Here is a 26980-nt window from a genome sequence, read left to right as displayed (position 1 = left end):
TGGACTCTGTCTCTCTATCAAAAATTAATAAAAATTTAAAAAAATAACGAAATCATATATAAGTATACATATACATAAGAATAAATAAGTACATTGCTGCTATGATGAATTAAGAATAAGAAAAATTGGGGCGCCTGGGTGGCTCAGTCAGTTGAGCGTCCGACTTCGGCTCAGGTCATGATCTCACAGCTTGTGAGTTCGAGCCCCGCATCGGGCTCTGTGCCGATAGCTCAGAGCCTGGAGCCTGCTTTGGATTCTCAGTCTCCCTCTCTCTCTACCCCTCCTCCACTCATGCTCTGTTTCTCTCTGTCTCAAAAATAAATAAACATTAAAAAAATTTTTTTAAAAGAATAAGAAAAATAAAAGTTTTTTTTTTTACTTCCACTTATTCCTTCTTTGATGCTCTTTTCTTCTTTAAATAGGTCCATGTTTATGACTGGTTTTCCTTCTCTCTAAAGAACTTCTTTAATATTTCTTATTAGGCAGGTGTACTAAATAGTATACTATATATACTATATATTGGCAACAAATTCCATCAATTTTTATTAGTCTGAGGAAATCTTTATTTCTTCTTCACTTTTAAAGGATAATTTTGCAGCATACAGAATTCTAGTTTGGTGTGTTTTTTTCTTACACTAAACACTTTGAATATTTCGCCACACTCTCTTCTTGTTTGCTTGGTTTTTGAGGAAAAGTCAGATGTAGTTCTTATCTTTGTTCTTGTATAGGTAAGGTGTTTTTGCCCTCTGAATTTTTTCTTTATCTGATTTTCTTAGTTTGGTGATATGCCTAAGTGTGGGCATTTATCTTGCTTGGTGTTTTCTGAGGTTCCTGGGTCTGTGCTTTAGTGTCTGACATTAATTTGGGAAATTCCCGGTCATTATTGTTTCCATTATTTCCTCTGTTCCTTCTCTTTTTCTTCTTCTGGTATTCCCAGTATGCATGTGTTACACCTTTTGTAGTTGTCCCATAATACTTGGATATTATGTTCTGTTTTTTTAAGTCTTCTCTTTGATTTTTTAGATTTCAAAGATTCTATTAATATATCCTCTAGCTCAGAGATCCTTTTCTTAGCCACGTTGTCTACCAAGCCCAGTAAAGGCATTCTTTATTCTGTAACAGTGTTTCTGATCTCTGGCATTTCTTTTTGGTTCTTTCTTAGGATTTTCATCTTTCTGCCTGCATTGCCCATCTGTTCTTGCATGCTCTCTACTTTATCCATTAGTGCCCTTAGCATATTAATCATAGTTGTTGTAAATTCACTGTCTGATAATTCCCACATTGCTGGCATATCTGTTCTGATGCTTGTTCTATCCCTTCAGATTGTGTTTTTTTGCCTTTTGGTATGCCTTGTAATTTTTTCCTGATAGCCAGGCATGATTTACTGTGTAAAGGGAACTGCTGTCAACGGCCTTCAGTAATATGGTAGTGAGGGGTAGGGGAACAGGAAGCAATCTGTAGTCCTGTGATTAAGTCTCAGTCCTGTAGGGAGCCTCTGGACTGTGAACTTCATAAGATTCTCAGTTCTGCCTCTGCTCATCCCCACCCCCTCTGCCTCCAGCCCTTAGGTAAGACAGGATGGCTGGAGTAGATTGGAACTGGATATTTCCCTTTGCCAAGCCAGTTAGTATCTAATAATACTTATGCAGCTAGCTCTGGTTAACTAGTTTCCCTGGAGAGCAGGCCTTTTGTTAAGAGAACAGAGTGATCTGGCATATTCCTTTTGCCTTCCTCCTTCTGGAATCATAAGGGGATTTTTCTTTGATATTTGCTATGGGAACCTGATCAAGTTCCTAAAGGTAAATCTCACAATATTGTGGACACTGCACTATGACTGGGTTCTCCTGCAGTTTTTAACTCTTAGAGTTATCCACAGTGAGTCTCCAGCAATTTATCAATTACAGTTCAGGTTTTCTTACCCTCAATAACTGTTCTTGAATAATAAGCTTAAACTGGAACTGCCCTAGGACTTATGACTAATTTTGAGAAAATAATTCATTTATATATGTTAAAAAATCAATGATTTTGATATAGATTTGAGTTAGCATAAAACTATGAGGCCATTCTCACTTCAGTGTGTTTGCACATGTTTTTCCCCTGGCCAAAACAAATTACCCATTTTATTATTTTCTTTATGGTTAGATTATTTGGATTCTTCAAGATCCTTCTTTTTTATGGTGTTACCTACAGTTACTCTAGCCCATAATGATCTCTTTTGATACCATATAGCACTTATATTTTTAAACAAACCGTTTGGCAGTTGAGTATGTGCTGTCTTGTTGGGTGTTTTTTTTTTGTTTTGTTTTTTGGTTTTTTTTGGTGCTTGTTCTTCAGTCTTGCCTTTTTTGCATGTCAAAATTCTTGAGAACAGTAACTGTCTTTATTTTCCTTTGTAATACCCATGGGACCTAGCACAATGGTGGGTGCATAATAATAGGTATTTGCTAATTTGCCCAGTGATTGGAATGTATGAAATGAATCACGAAGCTAAGGTTTTCATATTACATTTCATTTTGATTTTACCACTCTACAAAACCTGGGAATGTTTACACATCTCTTGAAATGCACTCAAGCTAATGTGTTGTTGTCCTGTATTGTAAATGATATCCATGCCAAGAAGGGATTGATATGGAACAGTATATCTCTTGCTGCCACTTCTGTTTTCTATTAACATTAAATGCATATAGGCCTATAGATGGCTCTCTGCCATGAATTGCATCATTTACATTGGCTTTTAATATGCCTCCTGGCATTTCAGTTTCTGTTCTCAGCAGGCAGCCTCACTCACACTGAATTTTCTAATATTTGTATCCAGATAAATGCTTAGAGAGCTGTGAAAGATATTCTTTCTTTGCTTCTACATGGTTTCAGATGAATGTCAGTGACACATTGGAAAGTGTATCGTTCAGATATAATTTAAAATATTGAATCATCATAATTTCCTAGAATTTATATTCTGTTTCTTCTTTTAATGGACATGAGTTTTTATATTGAGTTTTGTTGCCCATATATGATTACTCCTGGGTTTTGTCATCGTCTGCCCTCAAAAGAGGAGGGTTTTTTTTTTTCATCTGCTGCCAGCCAGTAGGCACCGTGTGCAGTGTCTGTGCCTGAGCTTAGAAAGGGGAGCAGAGAAACAGAGAGAGGGGAAAAATGGAAAATGCTTTACAACATTTTCTTTGCCCATGTTAGGGGTAGCATATGGTGGAGAGGCTGGGAAGAAGGATAATGCATACTTAAAAGTGGTATTAGCTTCTAGTTAATCAAGGCCCAGAAGAGAAAAACATTTACTTTGTAATAATTATACATTTTTGTGTCAATAATTATGTAGATGAGCTTAACAAATATTTTTAAAGCTTTTTTTCCCCTTCAGAACCCTTTGTGTTCAAGAGAGTCATACTGTACACAAGATAAGGATACAAGAAATTACATTTTTTTTCACAGAGTACTTTTTTTCACAATTTTTTATTAGTAAAATAATAGTTTTTTTTCAGGGAACAAGACTTCATTCATACTTAGAAGCATGTTCATAAATATTATGGATCTTTTTAATATTTTATGCAGCCATCAGAATAGTAGTTTTCAATTCTCAATTCTCTGTTGAAAAATATTTGAATGATTAGTTTATACATTCTGCTTTATTGGTATATTAGTGGAGGTCCCCTGGTAATTGCTCAGGAAAGAGCAATCAAACAGCAACTCCTATCGCTATATGAGCTTTAATCCTATTATTTATCTAATTTAGAATTATTTTTATTAGAAATTAAAAAACTTAAAAATGGGACATAATTATTGTGCTGGGATCACGGTAATCCTTCTGCCGCCGCTCCGCCCCCCCCCTTCCCCAACTGTCTGCCATTTGTAAAAATCCTATAGACAAAGATTTAGGTTAACTCATTCATTCATTCATTTATTCATGAATGACTACCATTTTCTAATTTTTTCCAGATGGTATATCTTGAGAAGGACGTTTGAATGTTCATTTGTATGTGTTTTGCATCATTCTGTTATTATTTTGACAATCTCAAGAGAGTAGTTTAGTCCAAATTCTATCATTAACATGCAAATAAAGTTGTGATGACAATAAACATGATGATATAATCAGGGAATGGAAAGAATGTCCCTGTTTTCAATATGTAATTCTGTCAAGTGTGTGGTCACAGTTCACATACCTCTTCACTATGTCTAATGAAACTATCTAGTTTAATGTGACTGCATAAGAGATGGTCAAAGAAGGTGGGAGAGTTAGGAGTGGGAACAGGATCTGGATAGGGAAGAAACAAAAAAAGTAAAACAAAGCAGTTGGTCAACACTTCTGGTAAAAAGCAAATGTACAGTAGGGAAACATAGTAGTATTTATGACCAATCTAAACAGCAGGATATCTCAAGACTCAAGCTTAGACTGGAAGTATAGCATTGCTAAGTAGAAGAACTAAGGCCACATTCACAACACTCTCTCACTAAGCCATTCATAGCTCTGTGATTTAAGTTTTCCTTATCCTTTTGTTAATAACTGTGTTTTTGCAAAATAATTTTGTGAAATGAAGTTAATGCTCTTCTAATATTAAACCAGAAGATTTTGGAGAGGCACAGAATGAGGAACAAAAATTAAAGATTGAAAATACCTGGTAAGAATGTCCAGCAAATTTGAGGGGCTGCTAATCCAAGGAAAGAGAATGGCTTAAGTTTGTTTCCTTTTTCTCTAACCTTTTGCTTTTAGCCTGTCTTTATTTTTGTAAATTGTGTCTGTGAAAAGCAGCATTTTCTGGGAATATTTATCACCATTGTTCTGTGTTAGATTTTGTCCAATGTTCTTAGATCTCTCTCACCAGCATTGCAGTCCAAACACAAGCCTGTCTTTTTTTTCTTTGTTTAACTTAATGTAAAACTAATTAGAGCATGAGCTGAAAACATATTATGTTTATGCCTTTGAAAATTAACTTTAGCGTAACCTGTTTTATAGCTCTTATTTTCTAAAAAGGAAAGTTTTATTTTCTTGTAAATGCTAAATCATAGACTTCTTTTTAATTTTATTTTCTTTGGCTAGACATTTTATTCATTCATATCTTTGTATCTAGAAGAATAGGTTATAATTTTCTCCATTTCCTATCCTCTTTTAAAGGGAAGAAGAGTTGGCTATTGAAGTAAAACTCAAAATTGTCAGCGAGCTATAAGCCAGTCATTTAGTACCTCATTTACACTATTATATTGGCCTGGCATTTTATGCGATGAGGGAAGGAAGACTACAATTAGAGGGCTTTCTAGGGTTGATAAGAATTATACTAAAAAAATTATATTTCACATAATTATAAACCTGTCTTGTTTGTCGCAGTGGAAAATATATGAACAACAACCACCACCCCTGTGCCTCTTTCCTCCAATGCTTTTCTTTCTTTTACACAAATCTGAAGTCAGTTTGGAGGCGGCTAGAAGAAGATGAAAGCGATTTGCTGTGGAAGCTAGAATATTAAGTGCTTTGGCAAGCATTTAGATTTCTCTCTCAGGAAGAAAGGAGTAGCATGCCAAATTCTTACCATGCAGAAGGACAGAGACTAACTAGGATTGATTCTGAAAACATTTTATGCCCATGAAAACAAATGTCTGTGGAAATTACCACTGAACTCTTTCCCTCTGTCAACCTCTGGGTTTCATAAGGGGATTTTAAAAAGACGTCCTTTTGGAAATACGTGTAAATTTATCCTTGTGCTTAACTTTTTTTCATGTGCATAACATTTGTGGTTCTTAGCTGTTGCTCACTTTCCTTTTTTGGTAATGCCATTTCCCACTCATTAGTTCCCGTCAATTGTTAGTAAGTATTAATTTAATTGAAGCAGAATGCAAAGTACAGTATGCAAATAAAAATCCATCTTCTAAAATGATATGCAAAGCAATAATCAAAAGTACAAAATCAGAGCAAAGTACAGTCCACTATATATTAGTAGCAGGATAAGAGTCAGGGTGCGTGGGTTCAAATCCCAGCTTGGTCACTTGCTGGTTGTGTGCCCTATTGCAGCTTTGTTTATCTCTCTGCCTCTCCATTTCCTTATCTGTCAAGTGGGGCTGATAGTGGATCTACCTCATAGGAGTATTGTGATGTTTGAATATGATAGCTGATGGGAACTTTAAGTGCAATATCTGGCACTTGGTAAGTGCTCAGTAGTGTCCTTTATTGTTTCTTTTTATTTTTATCCTTATTATGAATATTTACCTTACTGTAGGAAAATATGATTTTGAAAAATAAACATTTTGATATCAATAATATGCCCGCATTTAAAGCAGCATGCTGAACTAACTCATTTACTTGAATGCCAAAATGAAGAGAAGTGAAATCTGAGAAGTTATAACTGGCCCCATATATAATGTGTGACCTCACCATATAGATGTTTGCCAAGAGCAATCCAAATTAGTAAATATCTAAATGATACACTATTTTATAAGTGCTCAGTTTTAATTTATTTAAGTACATGTAACTGATAAAAGCAGGACAACAAAGTACTGTGTGATTTAATACTTCATTGATGAGCTTTAGTAATCCCCCAAACCTAATGTTACAATTTTTACTTATTTCTAAATATCAGCAGTTCATATTTAAGTATTTTTTCTGAAGTTTAAAAGCAGGTATTATGTTAATATGTCCATCTTAAATAATGCAGACAAACTTCAGCCCAGCCTTTTGTTCGAACTATCAGAAATTCCCTGTTTATTTGGAATCAAATTGTAATTTAGCATTACATTTACAGAGCAACTCTAAGGCCTCTCTGTGCTGTTAATTGAGATCAGCACTGTGAGATTACTCCGAAGTGACACTCTGCCAGCCTTACTTGACAGAAGGGTGGGTGAGAAAAGAGGCTGCAACTTGGGTATAGGTGGCTATTTTTTTAACAGCCATGCTTCTTTTTAACAGAGAGGATTAAAGTATTTATGGGAAGCCAGAGAAGCAATTTTCTGTTTGTTTGCACTGTTAGACTCCAGAAGAATTTTAATTTGGGGAAATGCAATCCAAGATTACTTAAGCGTGAGAGAAAAGTATACACAGTTTCCTCTTGAGGTTACATGATTCCATACTTAATAAATTATTAGTACTATAGGGAAGGCCCAGTACTGTCTCATTTCTGGACAGAGTGGAAGAATTGAAGGGATTATGAACTTTTTAATCTAAATAAGGGAGAGAAAGGCTTAATGGGCTAGTGAGGGAGAAGCATAAGGTGATTTTTTTATGGCATGCAACATAAGATTGGGTGTCAGTGAGGATCATCTAAGGGGCCAGGTTATCATCTCAGTGAACAGTTAAAATAAATGGTATTTGTCACCTCCCTGAACTCAACTGAGCTTGGCTCAGTTTCTTAAGACAAATATATAGCTTACTAGAAGGGGGTGGGACCTATCCATTGGCTATATCAGGGGCTAGGGAACACAACCTTAGCCTTATTATGCACTGTATAGGTCTTCCACTGCCACATACACACCCTCCTTGAATTTCTAGGAGGGTTGATGTATCTGGATATGCAGTTGACGAGAGAAGTTCAAGGCAAAGTACTAATAGCTACTAGCTTGCCCCAACAAATAGCAGGGCTCATGTTGATAAATCCAAAAGTCTGATCACTCACTCAGTGATAGAGAAGCTGAATTGCCAAATTGTGGTCCTGGCCTGGAAAGAGAATCATTAAGGATCTAGTCTTAAGTGAGGTTACCAATAAATAGAAGACAAGATTACAAGAAAGTGAGATACAAGCCTATTTATTAAAGGAGGATAAAGGAATGAGCAACAAGAATGAATAGGTGTGGAGAGGTGGGCAGGGCTGTTGAACTTAGGTCTGAAGTCAGAATTGGTCCTAACAAGCAGGAAAGAAGGGAGGAGAAGGAAAAAGGCATGAAGGCAGGAGGTTGAGACTCTTAAGTGGGGAAATCATATGGCAGCAGCTGTGATCACAATAAAATAAAAGCTGACTGATGTTATCAATCAACAAGACCATGTATAAATTGAGCTTTATAGGAGAAATAAGATCCTGGAGAGGAGGGGGAGGTTGAATGAAACAAATATACACCTATGTCTCAGTGGCATTTTCTTAGGTAATTTCTGGTAGAGCCATCTTTCAAAAATGCAAATCTGACTCCTGCTTCAAATCCTCTAGGGGCCCCATAGTACTGAGGGAAAAGTGCAAATTCCATAACATGGTTCACATGATCTTTAATTTGCCTTCAATTCTTGTCACTCCATGTGAACCACTAAGAATTAACCAGAATATGCCATCTTCTCTCAAACTTCTGTGCTTTGGCTAATGACCTTCTGGAACTCCTTCCTTGTTATGCCTTCCCTGCTTCACACTGACCCAAACTCATCCTTTACCACTCAGCTTTCTTGACCAACTTCCTATGAGCTCACATAAAACTCTGTGCATGCCTGCTGTTATAGTACTTAACCTTTAGTGCTGGTTGACCAACCAACCAGTCTTCTGCATTAACTGAAATTCTTCAGTGAATGAATAAATGTATGACTCAGATGAAACTTTGAGTGGAGAGAATTATTGCTAAGATTTAGTCCAGTTTGATGGTTAGTTTGTTTGAAGTGCCTCAGACCTACTAATGATAGCTTCCTATTTACAGTGAAGGAGCCATCCAAAAACTTATAAGATATCTTCCTTAGCTGGCTTCTGTTTCTCAATAGAGCCTTTTGTAGGATACTGGTGCCTTACAAGGTCAGGATATATAGGAGAATCTCTGCTATTGAGGGCCTCTGGAATTCTAGTTATGACTTTGCTGTCATGGGAAGTTTTAGGTTCTATATTTTGGAGAGTAGAGAAACCTAAAAGAAATGTCATTTCTGTCTTTAAGATCCTGGTGGAGAAATGGCACTGGAAAGATCTTTCCTAGCTATAATTTTTATCCCTGGCTTTTAAAGTCCATGGTGTAGGCTATTTGGCAAATATCTGAAGATCAAATAGGTCAGACTCTTTGCTTGTTTGGCCTTTTGACAAGCTGTGAGTATAAGAAAACACTGCTCTCATTAGCTCCCTTCATGTGTCTTTTAGATTGGCCTTACTGATCTTTAAGAAGGAAAATGCTAACATTCACTTTTACCAAGATGATAGGAACAGCATCCTTAGGTATGCTACTATCAATCTTCTCCCATAGTCAAAGAAAATGTCTGAGTCTGGGATAGAAAATTGGTTTGGGGTTAGTTAACATGCCCCAACTACCCCTTCCAGGGTGGGCAAAGGATCAGGTACATTGGGATGTCCAAGGAGTCTTCCAAGGTGAAAGCAGTGGGCCAAGGGGGAACTGAGAGGGACAGAAGTAAAAGGTTAGGAGTTGGAAACAGTTTGATGATTCAAGTAAGTTTGTAGGGCAGAACTTGAGACAACGCCTGAAATTGTGTGAGAAGGAGTCTTTGATGGAGCCAGCTCCATTCTGAACAGGAGTCCCTGTAAAGGGAATAGCTCATTTGGCCAGATAGAGCCTCTGCAAGATTCACTAGGAAAAGAGGAACCTCTATTCTTGTTGGAAGTACCTGCCATCTGCTCAGCTTTCTGCCTTCTGCTGATACTTTCTGATACCATATTGAAATGAACACCACTTTATTTTTTTTTTGAAATGAACACCACTTTAAATAAAAGCAATTACATAGAATGATTATAAGATTAATACTAAAAATAGAACATTGCTCCTCAAAGTGTGTTCCAAGGGATTTGTAAGAAATGTTATTGAAAAACTATCCTATGGTCAAATTTTAAGTTTGGAACATACTCATCTATCTTCTCTTGGTGATTCACTTTACATATTAGCACAGTAAAAACCCTAAGAAGTTTTACGGTATAAAAAACCTGTTATTTCCAATTTTATTTTACTATGAAACCATTTTTTGGAGTGCGCTGGGGCTTACTGTGGAACATAGTTTGACAACACTAAAATAAGGGTTAATAAAACATTTGATATGAAAAAGAAACTGTTAAAAATCAGGCAAAAATCCCTTAACTGGGACCAAAAGGAAATTGAGAAACTGGAGCTAGGATTCCCCAAAAGGTTTAAATGAGAAAACACCTGTAACTTATGTTGCATTGGACCTTTTGCATGGTTGGTGCTGGGTCATTTATTGCTGCTGTTGTCTTTTGCTGTTGTTGTTTGTTGTTTGTTTGTTGTTGTTTAATGGGAAATGAGATAGAAAAGGTTTATTCTTGCCAGTTTTGTGAGAGACAAGTTGCTGTCGGTAGGGTAGGTATCAGTCAATCTTTAAACTAAGGATCCCACTGCAACTTTGGAGCGGACAGTCATGATTTCTCCTTGCCTTCAAGTCTTAGTATCTTGGTAGCTGTCAGTATAAATTCTGATTTTTCTCTACGGTTTTGCCATTCTCTTTCTTTTTCTGTTTCTCTGTCTCTGCCTCTGTCTCTCTCTCTCTATTTTTTTATTATGCAAAATAAAAATGGAATTCATTTAATTTATAGAATTCCCCAAGTAAATGGTAGGCAACCAACTTATGTAATTTTCAGAGAAAAAATATTTGAGGTAGCCAAAGCTCATTTGGATGGGCTTTAAATGGCTTATAAAAACATCTAAAATCCATCTAGTGAATCTCTGGAATTAGAATTTAGAATGGCAAACTTAAATGCCTATGGGGCAAAGCAGGTATCCAAAACTCACTGATTGTGAGTTTGTTTCAGCGAGTGAGACAGGCTAGGTGTGAACTACAGGAAGCCAGAGGATGCATGCTCATTAAAGGAGACAGCAGGTACAGGAGATTGTTTTGGTGGGGGGGGATGTGGGCCTGTTGTTTCTGAATTACTTGATTTTTAAAGAAAAGTAGGTAATCTGGATCTTTATGTAAAATCCCTGAAATTTTAAATGGTGGTACTCATGAAAAGTCAAGTCAAATAAAGAGTGTTCACGGACTGATTTGCAGCTTCAAAACTGGACAAAAGTAAGACTGCACACAGAGGAACCTGAGTGAGTCATCATACCAGCTCGGCTCTGGGTCCTGCTTATCACTGAACCCCTACCAAGAGATAGTATCATGATTCTCATGTCACCCTCTAACAGAGGTGTTTTCTTTGACCCCTATAAACATCTGCTTTAAATTAATTTGAGAGCACAGTGCCATTATTTGATGATTTACAAAAGTCACATTACCTTTCCTAAGGCATTGCAATTAGAAACTTTCAGTGTAAGCATATAGGATTTGAGTTAGAAAATATTTAGTAAAACACCAATAGCAGAAAAAATGTCCAAAAATAAAATAGGTTTCTTAACTGTAAGAATATTTGGCTTTAATATTTTTATGTGTTTTAACGATTTGTAGTTGGAGACAATTTCATAGCTTTATTTCCTCAGAATATGGCAGGCAATAAGTTGAATTTTGAACAAATATTACTACATTTCTTTTTCTTATTCTCTTTGAATAGTAAAATGAAGTGTATGTAATATCTTGTCAGAAAGATTCTTTGGGCATTTTTATTTTTTAAAAATTTTTTTTAACATTTATTTATTTTTGAGACAGAGAGAGACAGAGCATGAACGGGGGAGGGTCAGAGAGAGAGAGGGAGACACAGAATCCGAAACAGGCTTCAGGCTCTGAGCAGTCAGCACAGAGCCCGACGCGGGGCTCGAACCCACGGACAGTGAGATCGTGACCTGAGCTGAAGTCGGACGCTTAACCGACTGAGCCACCCAGGCGCCCCTCTTTGGGCATTTTTAAATGTCACTACAGTATTAATGAAACTCTTTGAATGGTCTTTCATTTGGAAGTAGCCATAATAACTCATAGCTTTTTCTGTAATTATTAAACTTTTTTGTTTATTTATTTATTTTGAAAGAGAGGGAGAGAGAGAGAGTCGAGGAGGGAAGAGAGAGAGGAAAAGAGAGAGAATCCCAAGCAGGCTCCAGGCTGTCAGCACATAGCCTGACGCGGGGCTTCATGAACCACAACATCATGACCTGAACTGAAGTTGGACACAAGCGACTGAGCCACCCAGGCGCCCCTAAATATTTTGAAAAGGACTTCCTAATAAATTTTCTTTTCTTCCCTCCATTACACCTGGGCAGCCTCTTCCCTCTTTTATTCTTCTCTTCCTCCTTGCCAGTTTTCAACAGTACTCCTGATCAGTCAGAGCATTCTCTAATCTTCATATTTTCAAGGACACACAAAGAGAAGCTGGTTACTTTCCTCTCTGCCTTCTCTCACTGCCTTCTTCCTTTAACCATCTGCATCACACTGTAATGTAGCTCTTCACTTTTATTCTCTCCCACATCTAACTCAGAGTCACCAGAAGACAGATACTATTCCTTTATTTCCCAATCTTTAATGGTGCTGGGTGTGGTACCATGTACATAGTGGGCATGTCATACATATTTTTGAGTGAGTGGTTTCTATTTTTGTTTTTCCTCTCTAGTGTAATTACAGTTTTATCACAATATTAAAAAATAGTGACCTGAAGCTGTCACATATACTCTTTTCCTTTGAACCAGATTTACTTTTGCTTCAAACCTAAAAATGGGAGGAAAGGAAGCCTCAAATTTTAATGATTCTTTGAATATCTTACAATTCTATGCATTATTTCTAGAAGCTCACATGTAGCTCTCTTGAACCTTTTTAAAGAACAGATGTATAAATTAGTGTTTAAAACAACTAATCTAATGACATTTTGGCGTGCATTAGTAAATGGGCTATCATATTGGGTTTCAAATGCACTAATTTTTTATTGCTTCAAACATTAATTTATAAATTATTTGCTATTATCTATTTTTTTCACAGAAATTAAGTCTCTTTTACTGTGCACATTATGGAATATTTGAAAAGTAGAAAGTTTGATGAAAAAGATTGCCTTTAATGTCACTTTCTGAGATAACTGATATTTACTTTTTGGTGTCAGTCTCTTCTTTTTAAAAAAAATTTTTTTAAGTTTATTTATTTATTTTGAGAGAGAAAGAGAGAGAGCACAAGCAGGGGAGGATTAGAGAGAAGGAGGGAGAATCCTGAGCAGGCTCTGCACCATCAGCACAGCACCCGACTCAGGACTTAAACTCATTAACAGTGAGATCATGACCTGAGCCAAGATCAAGAGTTGGACGTTTAACCAACTGCACTACTCAGGCACCCTCCAGTCTCTTCTTTTAAAATGTATTCATTTTAGGGGCACCTGGGTGGCTCAGTCGGTTAAGCGTCCAACTTCAGCTCAGGTCATGATCTTGTACTCTGTGAGTGGTCTGTGAGTTCGAGCCCCATGTCGACTCAGTGCTGACAGCTCAGAGCCTGGAGCCTGCTTCTGTGTCTCCCTCTCTCTCTCTGCCCCTCCTCCTGCCCTCTTTCTCAAAAATAAATAAACGTTAAAAAAATTTTCACGTATTCATTTTATTACCCTAAGAGCCTCAAAAATCACATTTTAAAAAGTATTTTTAATGAGAAAAAGAGATTAGAAGCTGTTTCACAATCAAAATAAGTTACTTTTTCTATAAGAATGTTAATAAAAGTTTTTTTTTAAAAAGAATAATCCTATATAGCTATTTTACTACTACAGGGTAAAAGGAATACAAATACATGTAGTTTAGCTAAAAGGGCAAGCGTATATCCAAAATATCACTGAGGAGTTCCTGAACAATATGTAAGACTGTACTAAAATTGGGTTTCTAGAAATTATTATACATGTCGTAACCACCAAGAGTAAAAACACAGACCCAAGGTCAGCTGAGCAGGGAGCCCCTTACACGGGATAGCTAGTGTTCTCACATTTGGAGAACAATGGCTTTTGTCCCTGTACTTAAGGTGCTAGCACTTTCACAGAGATCAGCTTTTCACGAACAACAGTGCAGTCTTTAGAATGCAGATCATGTTCCCTATTAACCTATTGAACGATATCTAGCTTATATTCATAAAAATTTTACTCAATATTGCTTTTCTCCGAATTGCCTATTTATTGTCATGAGCTTATTTCACTAAATGTTTTCCATTTTTTAAGGATTATTAGAAAGCATTCTATCTTCAAACTAACCTTAGAAGTTAATTTTAAGTTTGCTGTATGATGGATCCTGGGTCATACACTGTTAGTTAAAACTCTTAATTGTAAGTGACTAAAATCTAGCTTGAACTAGCTTGGACACAAAATTTAAAAAAATTAATGGATCGCAGATTTCAAAGAAAAAATTGAACCATGGGAGCTAGCCCTCAGGAATAACCTGAACAAAGGACATGACCACCCCTAAGATTTTCTTTTTGTCTTTCATCTTCGCTTTTCGTTGCATACTGGCTTTATTCTCTTAAGCTGCAGATTTACTTTCTCCTTTTAGAAGGAAAAGCAGTTGCCTACAATGCCTAAGTTTTAGTTCCTAGATCTACTGCCACCTGAGAAGAACTGCCTGCTCTTTTCTCTTGTTGCAAGGGGAAAAAAATCCTAGAGAAGAGCTCTGGTTGACCTAGTTTGGGGCAGGTGTTTCATCCACTGAGCCAGTGGAGTTTGAGTCCTAGAACATGGAAACTTCTGTGGCAGTAGTCATATGAATGGTTGGATCTTTAAGGTTCGGGTGGAAAAAATAATTCTTTGCATAAAGAGTTGATGATTTCACATAAAGGGAATCGTACTGGGTGGACAAAACAGTAGCTAACCATTACATGAAAAAGAATATCCAGGGATTTTATATGCTTTCCATTCTTTAGAGTTAATCAAAAGAATATTCACCAATGCCTTCTATGTTACCAAAACTGGGACAGAACAATTAGGGAAGTAAGAATCGTAAATTCTTGCACTAAAGAATAAATAATGTAATTGTTAAGTGTACTTTGGGGCACCTGGGTGGCTCAGTCGGTTAAGCGTCAAACTCCTGATTTTGGCTCAGGTCATGGTCTCATGGTTTTTTGAGTTCAAGTGTTGGACTCTGCTGAAGGTGCAGAGCCTGCTGGGGAATTCTCTCTCTCCCTCTCTCTCTGTCCCTCCCTTGCTTACATTCTCTGTGTCTCTCTCAAAATAAATAAATAAATAACAAAAGTAAAAAGGTAACTTAGAATGATGGTAGCAATATTTAAAACAGTTTTTTTTATAACAATGTGATTTTATTAAGAGCACTTTATTTTTATTTATTTATTTTTTAATTTTTTTAAATGCTTTTATTTATTTTTGAAGGAGAGAGAGACTGAGCATGAGCAGGGGAGGAGCAGAGAGAGAGGGAGACATAGAATTTGAAGCAGGCTCCAGGCTCACAGATGTTAGCCCAGAGCCCGACGTGGGGCTCGAACCCACGAACTGGGAGATCATGACCTGAGTCGAAGTCAGACGCCCAGCCGACTGAGCCACCCAGGTGCCCCTAAGAGCACTTTAAAACAATGGAAATTTCCATTTTTCTCCAAATTATCTTCCATCTATCCCCTTGCCTTCAAGGAAAATACAGCAAAACTTTCACCTCCATTTTGTGAAAATATACATCAAACCTACAATACAGAATTATGTGTTTGGTTATTTATTAAGTCAAGGTTAAGATTTTTAAATTCTGTTTCTGTACTAGTAAAGCTTAAGAGTATCATATTTAGTCAAAGGAAGATCTATTTAGTAGATTCTCTACATTAAAGAAACCAGGGGAATTTTTTGATTACTGATTCAATTTCACTGCTGGTGTTCAGTCTGTTCAAATTTTCTATTTCTTCCTGCTTCAGTTTTGGGAGATTATATGTTCTAGGTACTTATCCATTAAAAAAATTAAAGAGACCCAGGGAAAAATCAGGGACTGAATAAAGCTCAAATGAGACCAATTAAATGAAGTTCATTTAAAAAGCAGTGTTGCTTCAGTCCAATGGAAAGTACCATTCTCATATTGTTGGGAAAGAGTGGGGAGAGACAGGGGAGAGAGGAGAGAGAAGAGGCGAGGGAATGAATATGAATGTGTGGTATCAAAGTCAAGACAATGGCTTACCATTGTTTGACTTTTGAGACCTCTACATGTTAGAACCTTCCGTCAATAGGGCAATCACTGTTTAGAAGGAGTCAAACTATTAAGGAGTACATTTGTTACCAATACACTGAAAGTACATTGGTACTGTATACAGTAATGACTGGGATAAAATTAACTACCTCAGAAAAGGATATGTTTTAATAACTAAGCTAGAACTTTTGTAGGAAGACATAAATAAGTATCATAATGATTTTATAAATAAAAGCAATAGGATATCACTCAAAAGGAAATTGTTGCATTCACAAATAATTTTGTTATAAATATTGCTATTATTCTGTGCAATTGTATGTTAGTGACATTTCTGGTCCTGGGCATTCTCCAGTTGACATTTTTGAAGTTGCCATACTCCTGATAATAGGTAAAGAAGTTTGGTTTCTATCTCCAGAGTTTCACAAAGTGTTTATGACTTTTCTCTGCAAAATAAGAATTCTTTCTGGTTTTATTGAGTCCTGAATGATTTATCTACCTATACACTTGGCCTTCCCACCTCACACTCCCTACTTTCTTGAAAGGTAATTTAATTTTCTGGATGCATTTAGGCAGTGGTTAATTCCAGAGAAGCCACATTTTGTGATTGGCAGTTAGCTGCATGTTAATTTCTGAAATCTGTTTCCCAAGAATTCTTGAAGCACTAACTTGTTTTGATTGATTTCTTTGTTGCAGTCCTAATTTACCCCTTGATAATTGGATGCCTTTGCCTGCCATGATAGGCCACAGTCCTGAAAATCTGCCACCTAATTTCTGTGGACCCTGAACTTCCACCTATCATCTTAGATTGCTGTAAAACCAGTTTGAAGGAAATACTAAAAATAAAGGAATCTTTAGAGCCAGGAGCTGGACATAAAAGAATATAGGTTACAGGTGGTAGAATCCCTAGGGATATGATTAGCTTCCTTATTGTGTTTTCTGAAGTGTTTGATTATAGACTGGAGGGAAGCTAAAGGGGTGTTTTTAAAGTATTTTCAATTTAAGAATATTTTCATTATGAGTAATATTAGTAGATGATCCGAATGAAAATAATTAAGAGACTATAATACCTTTCCCAACTTTGTTTTACAACTCTGTGATTCTCACACGATTCATTTTAATCAAGTTAGCTAAGAGAAAAGCTGGGAAGTATGTAAGAGTAATAAATGTGTTGTTCTCATGGGTGCATTGGCAAGAGGTTTATAATACAAATCATCTAACTTCCAGCACAGGACTCTCTCCACTAGAACATGCTGTTAGTCCCTATTTTCAGGAACACCCTCTCACTAGACAACAACATGTCCTCATATCAACATAGTATTCAACTTTAATGCAGAATTATGACCGCTAGAGAAAAATATGTACTTGCACAGTACATACTTTATTGCAATATTATGTGAATTGTTTATTTCATAAAGTTGATAAAATATGTAAAAGTGAACATTAGTGCCTTTCCAGGCATGACATTTATAACCTTATCAGTTTGATTTGAAAGAAGTGAAGTCAACTTACACAGCCAGAACAGATTGAAATAATGTGGCCTAACTTCTCAAGGAGTATTAAAGGGCTTGAGATGCTATTTATATGTAACATTCAGCTGGGGAGTGTATTAAAAGAATTAAAGTTGGAAAGTGTTTTCATGTGTATTTTTTTTAATTATGAAAAGGAAAATAATTTGTAAAAATACAAGCTTCGAATTCTTTTCTGGGTAAATCTTAATAGTTGGAGTGGGCTATAATTAAGGAATGTTTAATAAAAAAGCCATTTAATCCAGCAGTATAAACTTAACTTTTCTTTAAGTGTAGCTTAAATTTTCTTCTAATATTTCTGGATTTTTCCACATTTATCAATCTCTATATGCTTACATACAAGTAATAAGCTGTCTAGGTGTTTAATTTTAATTTTATTTTTATAAATTTTTATTGAAGTATAAAATAGAGAAGAATGCATAAATATGTACAGCTAAATTAAATTTCACACAGTGAATTTCCCATGTAATCAGCACCCAGATCATGAAACAGAGTACAACATCCTTCCAGAAGCTCTCTTAACCTCTTTTATTATCACCCATCCAGAGGAATTTACTTACTATCTTGGCTTATAACACCAAAGATTAATGTTGCCTTTTTTTGAACTTTATGTAAATGGAATCATATACTGTATATTCTCTTGTCTGGTTTCCTGATGTTTGTGAGATGCGTCTGTGTTGTTTTGGGTGGCAGCTTTTTGTTCATTCCTGTTGCTCTTCAGTTTTCCATGGTCTGAATATGCCACAGTGGATTTATCTACTCTGCTATGGATGGGTATTTGGGCTGTTTTCAGTTCAGGGCTATTATAATCAGCGGTGCCATGAGCATTCATGTGCATGTCTTTGGTGAAAATATGAGCACATTTCTGTTGGATATGTACTAGGTGTGGAAGTTCTGGGTCTTGGCCTTATACATATGGCCTGGTTTATAGATCCAATTATTTATTCAAAGTAGTTGTGTTAATTTGCATTCCTACTATGCATGTTTGAAAACTTTTACTCATCTGTAAATTACAGCTTTTCTTTTTTCTCGATAATTGGTCTTGGTATTCTTTCTATGCCAGGACATAGAGATCTATTTCATTCTTTTTTTATTTTTTGTATAGTATTGCATAGGAATATAGGTTGTTTAAAGTTCCTGTACTATTGACCATGAAGGTTTTTTCCTTTTATTTTTGCTATTAAAAATATTTTATAACCTCCAAAATTTAAGATGCACCCGCCTTTTTTTTAATGTTTATTTTTGAGAGAGAGAGAGAGAGAGAGAGAGAGACAGCACATGTGTGGGGAAGGGGCAGAGAGGAAGGCAGTCACAGAATCCAAGGCAGGCTCCAGGCTCTGAGCTGTCAGCACAGAGCTGAAGTCAGACACTTAACCGATTGAGACGCCCTGGTGCCCCTAAAAAGCACCCACCTTTTTACATAATTTATACTACAGATATATTTAACATGTACAAATTACTCATTGTATATGTGCAAGTGATTTTTAAGAACTTTTTATTTTGAAATAATTTTAGACTTACAGAAAGTTGCAAAAAAAAAAAAAAATAGTACAGTTTCCATATGCCTAGCTTCTCCTGATGTTAACACCTTACATAACTATGGACAGTTAAAAAAACCAAAAAACTAAGAAATTAACATTGGTATTGTATCAGTTTTTCCACTAGCATCTTCTTTTCCAGTTCAGGCTTCAATCTTGAATCACACATTGCATTTAGAGCTTATACTGTCCTAGTCTTCTTTGGTCTGTGACAGTTCCTTAATCTTAGCCTTTCATGACCCAAGGCTTTTCAAGAGTACTGTTCAGTTATTTGTAGAATATCCCTTAATTTGGGTTTGTCTGTTTACTCATAATTTTGTTGAGATTATTCTTTTTTCGCAAGAATACCACAGAAGTGATATGTCCTTATTAGTGTATCATGATGTTAATATGTCTTCTTACAGATGATGTTTACCTTGATCACTTGGCTAAGGTGGGGTTTGCCAGGTTCCTCCATTGTAAAATTATTATTTTTCCCTTTGCAATTATACATATTTTGTTGTAAATACTTTTCTTATTCCTTCTACATTTATTAATTGGAATTTCTTTGTGAGGGAAGGACTGTTCCTTCTCTTCCATTTATTTATTCAGTTACTTATTAGTATCAGTATGTAATCATTCATTTTTACTTTGTGGGTTATACTCAAATACTATAGTTATTCTTTTTGTTTATCAGCGGTTCCAGTTTTGGTTATTAGGAGCTGTCAGGTGGCACCTGTGCCCTTTCAACGTGTCCTATCTTCCTTGAGCTCTTCCTTACTTTCTGGCACCACAAAATATTCTAGGCTCACCTTAGATTTTACCTGCCTCACCCCTGGAATCAACCAGTTCTCTAAGATGCTTTGGTTTATTTTGTTGGAAATAGTATTTAGAAACCAAGATGTAAGAATTGGGTATGCTTATTGCTACTGGGGTACCCTTATTTCTGAGAATAAATTTTTTTTTGTCATTTATACTTCCTCTTAGATCATGACATTCAGAATGCCCATTCATTGGTTTTTTTTAATAAATGCATTATCATTTGTTTCTAAATAGTTGATAATTTTTATTTTTACTTCCTTTTTGACTCAAAGTTCATTAGATGTATGTTTAAGTTTCCATATATGTAGATTTTTAGTGGACTTTTTGTTGTAAATGTTTTGTGTAATTTTACTGTAGACAATGAATGTGGGTATATGATTTTCTTTTTAAGAACATATTAAAATTTTGCAATCCCTATCAAAATATCACCAGTATTCTTCACAGAGCTAGAACAAGCAATCCTAAAATTTGTATGGAACCAGAAAAGACCATGAATAACCAAAGCAATGGTGAAAAAGAAAACCAAAGGCATCACAATCCTGGATTTCAAGCTGTGTTACAAAGCTGTAATCATCAAGACAGTATGGTACTGGCACAAAAACAGACACTTAGATCAATGGAACAGAATAGGAAACCTAGAAATGGACCCATAAATGTATGGCCAACTAATCTTTGACAAAGCAGGAAAGAATATCCAATGGAATAAAGACAGGCTCTTCAGCAAATGGTGTTGGGAAAACTGGACAATGACATGAACCTGGACCAGTTGCTTACACCATACAAAAAAATAAACTCAAAATAGATGAAAGACCTAAACGTAAGACAGGAAGCCATCAAAATCTTACAGGAGAAAGCAGGCAAAAACCTCTTTGACTTCAGCCACAGCAACTTCTTACTCAACACGTCTCCAGGGCCAAGGGAAACAAAAGCAAAAATGAACTATTGGGACCACATGAAAAAATGCTCAACATCACTTGTCATCAGGGAAATAGAAATCAAAACTACAATGAGATACCACCTCACACCAGTCAGAATGGCTAAAATTAACCACCCAGGCAATAACAGATGTTGGCAAGGATGCAGAGAAAGGGAAACTCTTTTGCACTCCTGGTGAGAATGCAAACTGGTGAAGCCACTCTGGGAAACAGTATGGAGGTTCCTCAAAAAATTAAAAATAGAACTACCCTATGACCCAGCAATTGCACTACTAGATATTTATCCAAAGGATACAAAAGTGCTGATTGGAAAAGGCACATGCACCCCAATGTTTACAGCAGTGTTATCAACAATAGCCTAAGTATGGAAAGAGCCCAAATGTCCATCGACAGATGAATGGTTAAAGATGTAGTGTGTATATATATATGTATACACATACATACATACATATCCAGTGGAGTACTACTCGGCAATCAAAAAGAATGAAATCTTGCCATTTGCAACAATGTGGATGGCACTAGAGTGTATTATGCTAAGTCAGAAAAAGGCAAATATCATATGACTTCACGCATATGTGGAATTTAAGATATAAAACAGATGAACATGAGGGAAGAGAAGCAAAAATAATATAAAAACAGGGAGGAGGACAAAACATAAGAGACTCTTAAATATAGAGGACAAACTAAGGGTTGCTGGAGGGGTTTTGGTTGGGGGATGGCTAAATTGGCAAGGGGCATTAAAGAAGACACTTGTTGGGATGAGCACTGGGTGTTATATGTAGGGGATGAATCATTGGATTCTACTCCTGAAATCATGATTGCCCTATATGCTAACTACCTTGGATGTAATTTTTTTAAAAAGAAAAGAAAAGGAAGGAAGGAAGGGAGGGAGGGATGTAAATTAAAATAAATAAATAAAAATGAAAAAAAGAATATATTAAAATTTCAATCATGGCTGATTACGTGGTCAGTTTTTGTGATTATACCACATATTTGGAAGAATGATTATTAGATATATCCTCTAATTATATCCGTGCATCAGGTTTATTAATTGTTATTCATAGCCTCAATATCTTTACTATTTTTCATGTCATTGTGACCATTCCATTCCTGTGAGAAATGTGTTCCTACCTCCCATTATGATTAGTAATTTATTCTCATTTGATTTTTAACAGATATTTCTTTATATTTTGGGTATGTAAAAGTTCATGATTATTATTTTTCTTGGTGGATTAGACTTTTATCAAAACTTAAGGTTGTTCCCTTTATTAGTAGTTATTAATATTAATATATATCTTTTGTCATTTTTAAAGCATCTGGTATATATTTTTCTAACCTTTTATTTTCTACATTTCTTTAATTTTTATTTATTTATTTATTTTTTTAGATGTGACTCCTGAAAACACTTGGCTAATTTCTTTCTCTCAGTATGCCAAGAGAAATACTTGTCAGGGTACAAAGTGAGGCTGAAAATAGGAGAATTTATGAAAAATATTTTAAAAGTGCATTTAGGCTTTCAGAACCTCTCTCCCACTCTGTCTCCTCAAAGGCTTTTAATTACCTTGCCCTGACTCTGGCAGATGGCATAGGTACTAGCAAAATAGCTAATTCCCCATGTGATCTCCGCACAGTTGAAGGCCATCATTTAATAATTCCTGCACACACCACAGAACCTTAAGACAGAATTTCACTGCCTCGTTTGTTAGTTTTTTTTTTTTCTAGGTGAAAATAGTATAATATACATTAACACAGATTCAAAAATTACCACAATTTTGTCTTATGTGTTTCATCTGTCCCATTTTTTTTTTTTTGTTGTTGAAGCAATTTAAGGAAAATCCAAGACTGCATGCTAGTTTCACCTCCATTTACTTCAGTGTGATATGCCATTTTCTTATACAACAACAGTATTATTATTCCCAAATTAGCAATAGTTCCTCAGTATTTTCTAATTCCCAGTTCATAATCAAATTTCCTCAATATTAAAAAAAAATTGTAGTTTATTTGTTTGAATCTGGTTCTACACAAGGTTTACATGTCACATTTGATTGTCACTTTTGTTACTTCTCTTTTATCTAGAAAAGCCACTCCCTCTTTTCTCCATCATTAGTAACTTATAGAAATGGGACCAATTGTCCTCATTTGTAAATATGAATAGATAACAAAGGATCTCCAGACTTGTAAGGAAGGCTTCAAATGTGAAAGAAGGGAAGCAAAACAAAGAAAAAATTTAAAAAGCCAGAGGAACAGAAGCTATGAAGTAAGCTGAAGAAAACTTTAAAATACACCATAATTGGGGTCCCTGGGTGGCTTAGTTGGTTAATCATCCAACTTCAGCTCAGGTCATGATCTCACAGTTTGTGAGTTCAAGCCCTGCATTGGGCTCTGTGCTGACAGCTCAGAGCCTGGAGCCTGTTTCAGATTCTGTGTCTCCCTCTCTCCCTCTTCCCCTCACCTGCTCACACTCTCTCTCTTTCTCAAAAATAATAAATTAAAAAAATAAAAAATAAACGGTAAAACACACAGTAATTGATACCTTCAAAAAATAAGAAAAGAAATTGTAATCATGAAATAAGAACAAGAAAGAATTCTTGTAGACTTTTGAAGAATAAGAAAGAATTCTTGGTAATTAAAATTTAACAGAAATTAAAAATTTTGTAGACAGGATGGAAGATAAACAAAATGTCCAAAGTAGTAAGATGGCAAAAATTTAAGAAAATTAGAAAATCTCTTCAGAAGGTCCCACATCTAAACAGAAAGATGTTCCAGAAAAGAAAAGAAAAAAAAAAAAAAACATAGAAAATGAAGGGGAAAGAATCATTTTCCTTAGGGTAAAATTCCTGGAACTAAAGAACACCAGTTTTCAAAATATCATGTGCCCAGCAAAGAGAATGACAAAAGACTGATACAATAATATATTGTGATGAAATTTAAGAATACTAAGTGAAAAGAGAAAAATCTTAAAGCTTCTGAACCAGGGCAGGGGCAGAGTGAGGAGAACCTACCATGTATCATACAAAGAAGTAGAAATTAGACCGGCATTGGACTTTTCAGAAACAGCACCATATGTTAGGAAACAGAGGAAAAGTGCCCTAATTTTCAGATGAAGAATATTTTTTCTCATCTATGATTCTATATTTAGCTAAACTGTCCAGTCTGAGATATAATACATTTTCACATATTCAAGTTCTTAAAATTACCTCTCACGTACAAAACAAAAAACAAAAAACAAACAAAAACAAAAAACAAACTCCTGGAGGATTTATTCCACCAAAAGGAGAACACCAAGAAGGAGGAAGACTTTAGAGCCAGGGTACAGGGTACAGACATGAAAGAGAGCTAAGGACAGTTCCTGAAATGGTAAGAAAGGCAAGTCACAGGGTGACAGTTGTTTAGTCAAACTGGAGAATACCCAGACAGGAGCATGGGAATAGAGAGCTCTGGGAAGGATGTTTCCTGGAAAAGAAATGATATGGAAGAGTTTTCCGCTGTGTCTGAAGATACCGAGAAAGCAGAATTAGACCTCTGTCAGATTTGGAAGATGTATCAAAGATAGGTATACAGAAAACTAAGAAGAAAAGGAGATGGGTTTTCAATCCAGGGACACCAAAAAGTTGTACAAGAAAAGAAATGTGATCATAACATAACAGATAGCTCACTAGTGAAGAATAATGTAAATACTGAATAAAAAGACTGATGTAACTTAACTGGGAGGGTAAGATGGGGAGGGTGGTGTGTTTGTACGTTTAAGAGTATAGGTATGTGGAGGAGGGTCAGTTCTTACTAGGATTGTGATAGAGACTGCTAGCTACCTACTATAACACCATTCTTCCTTCTCTGTTAGTAATAGAACTGTGGATATACCTGGGAGCTAATCTTTCCAATTAAAAGGCTACGTTTCCCAGCTTTACTTACAGTAGGTACAGCCATGTGTCTAAGTTCAGCAGAAGTAGTTAGTGGTACTTCTAGGAAGTTTCCTTATAAGAGACAGAGTGAGCCATTATTCTCCTCTTGTTGCTAGTCTGGAATGGGAAAAGAATTGTTGCAGTTTCTGCCATTATCATGGTCAATGAAAATAAAAGACATATACCAAAGATAGTAGACCAGAGAGTTGGAAGTATCCTGGGGACCTGATGACTCTATAAAGCTATTACATCAGCATTAGATTGGCTAATAATACATTTGTTTTATGCGATATAATATACTCTTGTATATTTAAGCTATCATATTCAGGTCTCAGTTATATGTAGCAGAATCAGATCTTAACTGTAATTTGTAATTTACTAGGTAATATCTATACTGAAATATTAAGGAATAATAATATAAGCATGTCATTTAGTAATATAGAAGTAAATACTAGAGGAATCAGGAAAAACGTTGAAAGTTGTTTTGGGCAGTGGGAATTGAGGTAAAAGAAAATGATTTCTGTTTTTTTTCTTACAACTCTTTTAGTAATATTTGACATTTGAAATTACATACACATATTACTTTAATAAAAATTAAATTGATGTTTTTAAGTTATATTTTAATTAGCAATTCAAGTAAAAAAATGTTTGTTGTAAAAATTTGAACAATACAAAAGATACAGAGAAAAAGTTTTGCCTCCCTTCAGTGCCCTTCCTTGCCTTTCCCCTGCCAATTGGTTCCACTCTCCTTCCCAGTGTTAATGGTGTTTGATTTGTGTCTCTCCATACTTTTTCTGTACATTCATTTAGCATATATAAAGGTGCATAGTTTTTTAGAATTTATTTTTATTAAAAGTGTATTTAAATTTTAATTTAATAAAGCTCTCATGAAGGATTATTTAAACTTGTAATGGATGTTTTTTGTTTATATTTTTAGAATTTGGGATGTAAGTATGCAGTTAAAAAGTCAACAAAATGAATTTCAGAGAGTACAGAAAGAATTGAGTCATTTGCAACATGAATTAAATATTAAACAGAGACAATCACAAGCATTCAGGTAAGATTATCTTTAAAGAATTGAAAATCATGAAGATTGAAAAAGTACATTTAAAACTAACTTTATAAACATTCAAACACGTTTTAGTAATATAGTTTCTATATTCAGTGTGGTTGAAACAAAACAACTTTACTTATTTTCTTTTTAAATCATTATTTCAACTGAATAGTTTTACCAATAACATTTAAATCAGGCAAACACCTTGCTTTTATTTTGCAGTAACATTTAGAATGAAAGAATATTAGCTAATTCATTTCTCTCTTGATGAGTATTTCTTGGTGTATTTGATTCCCTGCCAGATAGTCCAGTGATACAAAAAGTCATAGAATAGGGTACATTTCTAAATGATAGTAATAGACCTTCTAAATTTAGAAATCTCCAACAAAAATGGTGTTAATTCTGCTTTTATATCATCTTTGGAGGGTTTATCATACCTGAAGGTAAAAACCCCAGTGTTCTACAGCAACAAGGAAGTTCATTTTTTTTAAATAAAATTGGAATTAAATTATTGAGAATATCAGAAAAAAATGACTCTTTTCAAAACTGAGTAATTTAGCTGCTAGAAAAGGGAAATAGTTAAATGAGCATTACAAATAGACACGGATTCTGGGTGACTTAAAAAAAATATGTTGGATGAATATTTTGAATGTTAGGTTTCTTTCTTTTCTTTTCTTTTTCTTTTCCTTTTTTTCCAATCTACTAGTTGTTGCCAGAAACATTGTTCTGTTAAAAATATTGCCTGGGTGGGGTGCCTGGGTGGTTCAGTCACATAAGTGTCCAACTCTTGATTTTGGCTCAGGTCATGATCTCATGGTTCATGAGATCGAGCTCCACATTGGGCTCTGTGCTGACAGTGCGGAGCCTGCTTGGGATTCTCTCTCTCCTTCTCTCTCTGCACTTCTCTCTCTCTCTGCTCTCTCAGAAAGAAATAAATAAACTTAAAAGAAATTTCCTAGGCTAACAAGTTTTTAATATACTAGCTGGTGATCACCTGTTGGCCAAGTACCTTTCATAAATGCCTTGCACATAACTGATGCTCAATAAATAATTTTTGAATGAATGAAGGAGTCTACTCATAAAACAGATGATAGTTTTTATCATCAGAAATCCTTGCCCTTTCCTAGAAATCTGGTATTGAACCAGCAGGTGATTTCAGTTCTCCACTTTGATCATCCCCACTGGTGTTCAAGCTTGGCTTTTCCAATAGCTTTGGCTCAGGTCTGTTAAGGAAGTCCCATTTGTTTCATCCATTAATGCCATCATGAGTGGTAGGATTGGTTAAATTTTAAGGTTAAACCAGGACTAGGGGCACCTGGGTGGCTCA

General features: G+C 35.5%; 1 protein-coding gene across 7 annotated transcripts in view; it reads left to right on the top strand.

The window, feature by feature from the left end:
• The window catches only part of LEKR1 (leucine, glutamate and lysine rich 1), a 184141-nt gene that overhangs the window by 48407 nt on the left and 108754 nt on the right, over positions 1–26980 (top strand). For all 7 annotated transcript variants that reach the window (XM_049628650.1, XM_049628651.1, XM_049628653.1 and 4 more), the window contains one exon: positions 25537–25656. In XM_049628650.1, the coding sequence (XP_049484607.1) occupies positions 25537–25656 (120 nt within the window). The remainder of the gene's footprint in view (positions 1–25536; positions 25657–26980) is intronic.

Source organism: Panthera uncia, chromosome C2 (genome assembly GCF_023721935.1).
Source record: "Panthera uncia isolate 11264 chromosome C2, Puncia_PCG_1.0, whole genome shotgun sequence".
Lineage (NCBI taxonomy): Eukaryota > Metazoa > Chordata > Mammalia > Carnivora > Felidae > Panthera > Panthera uncia.
This window is presented reverse-complemented; position numbering and strand designations above follow the sequence as displayed.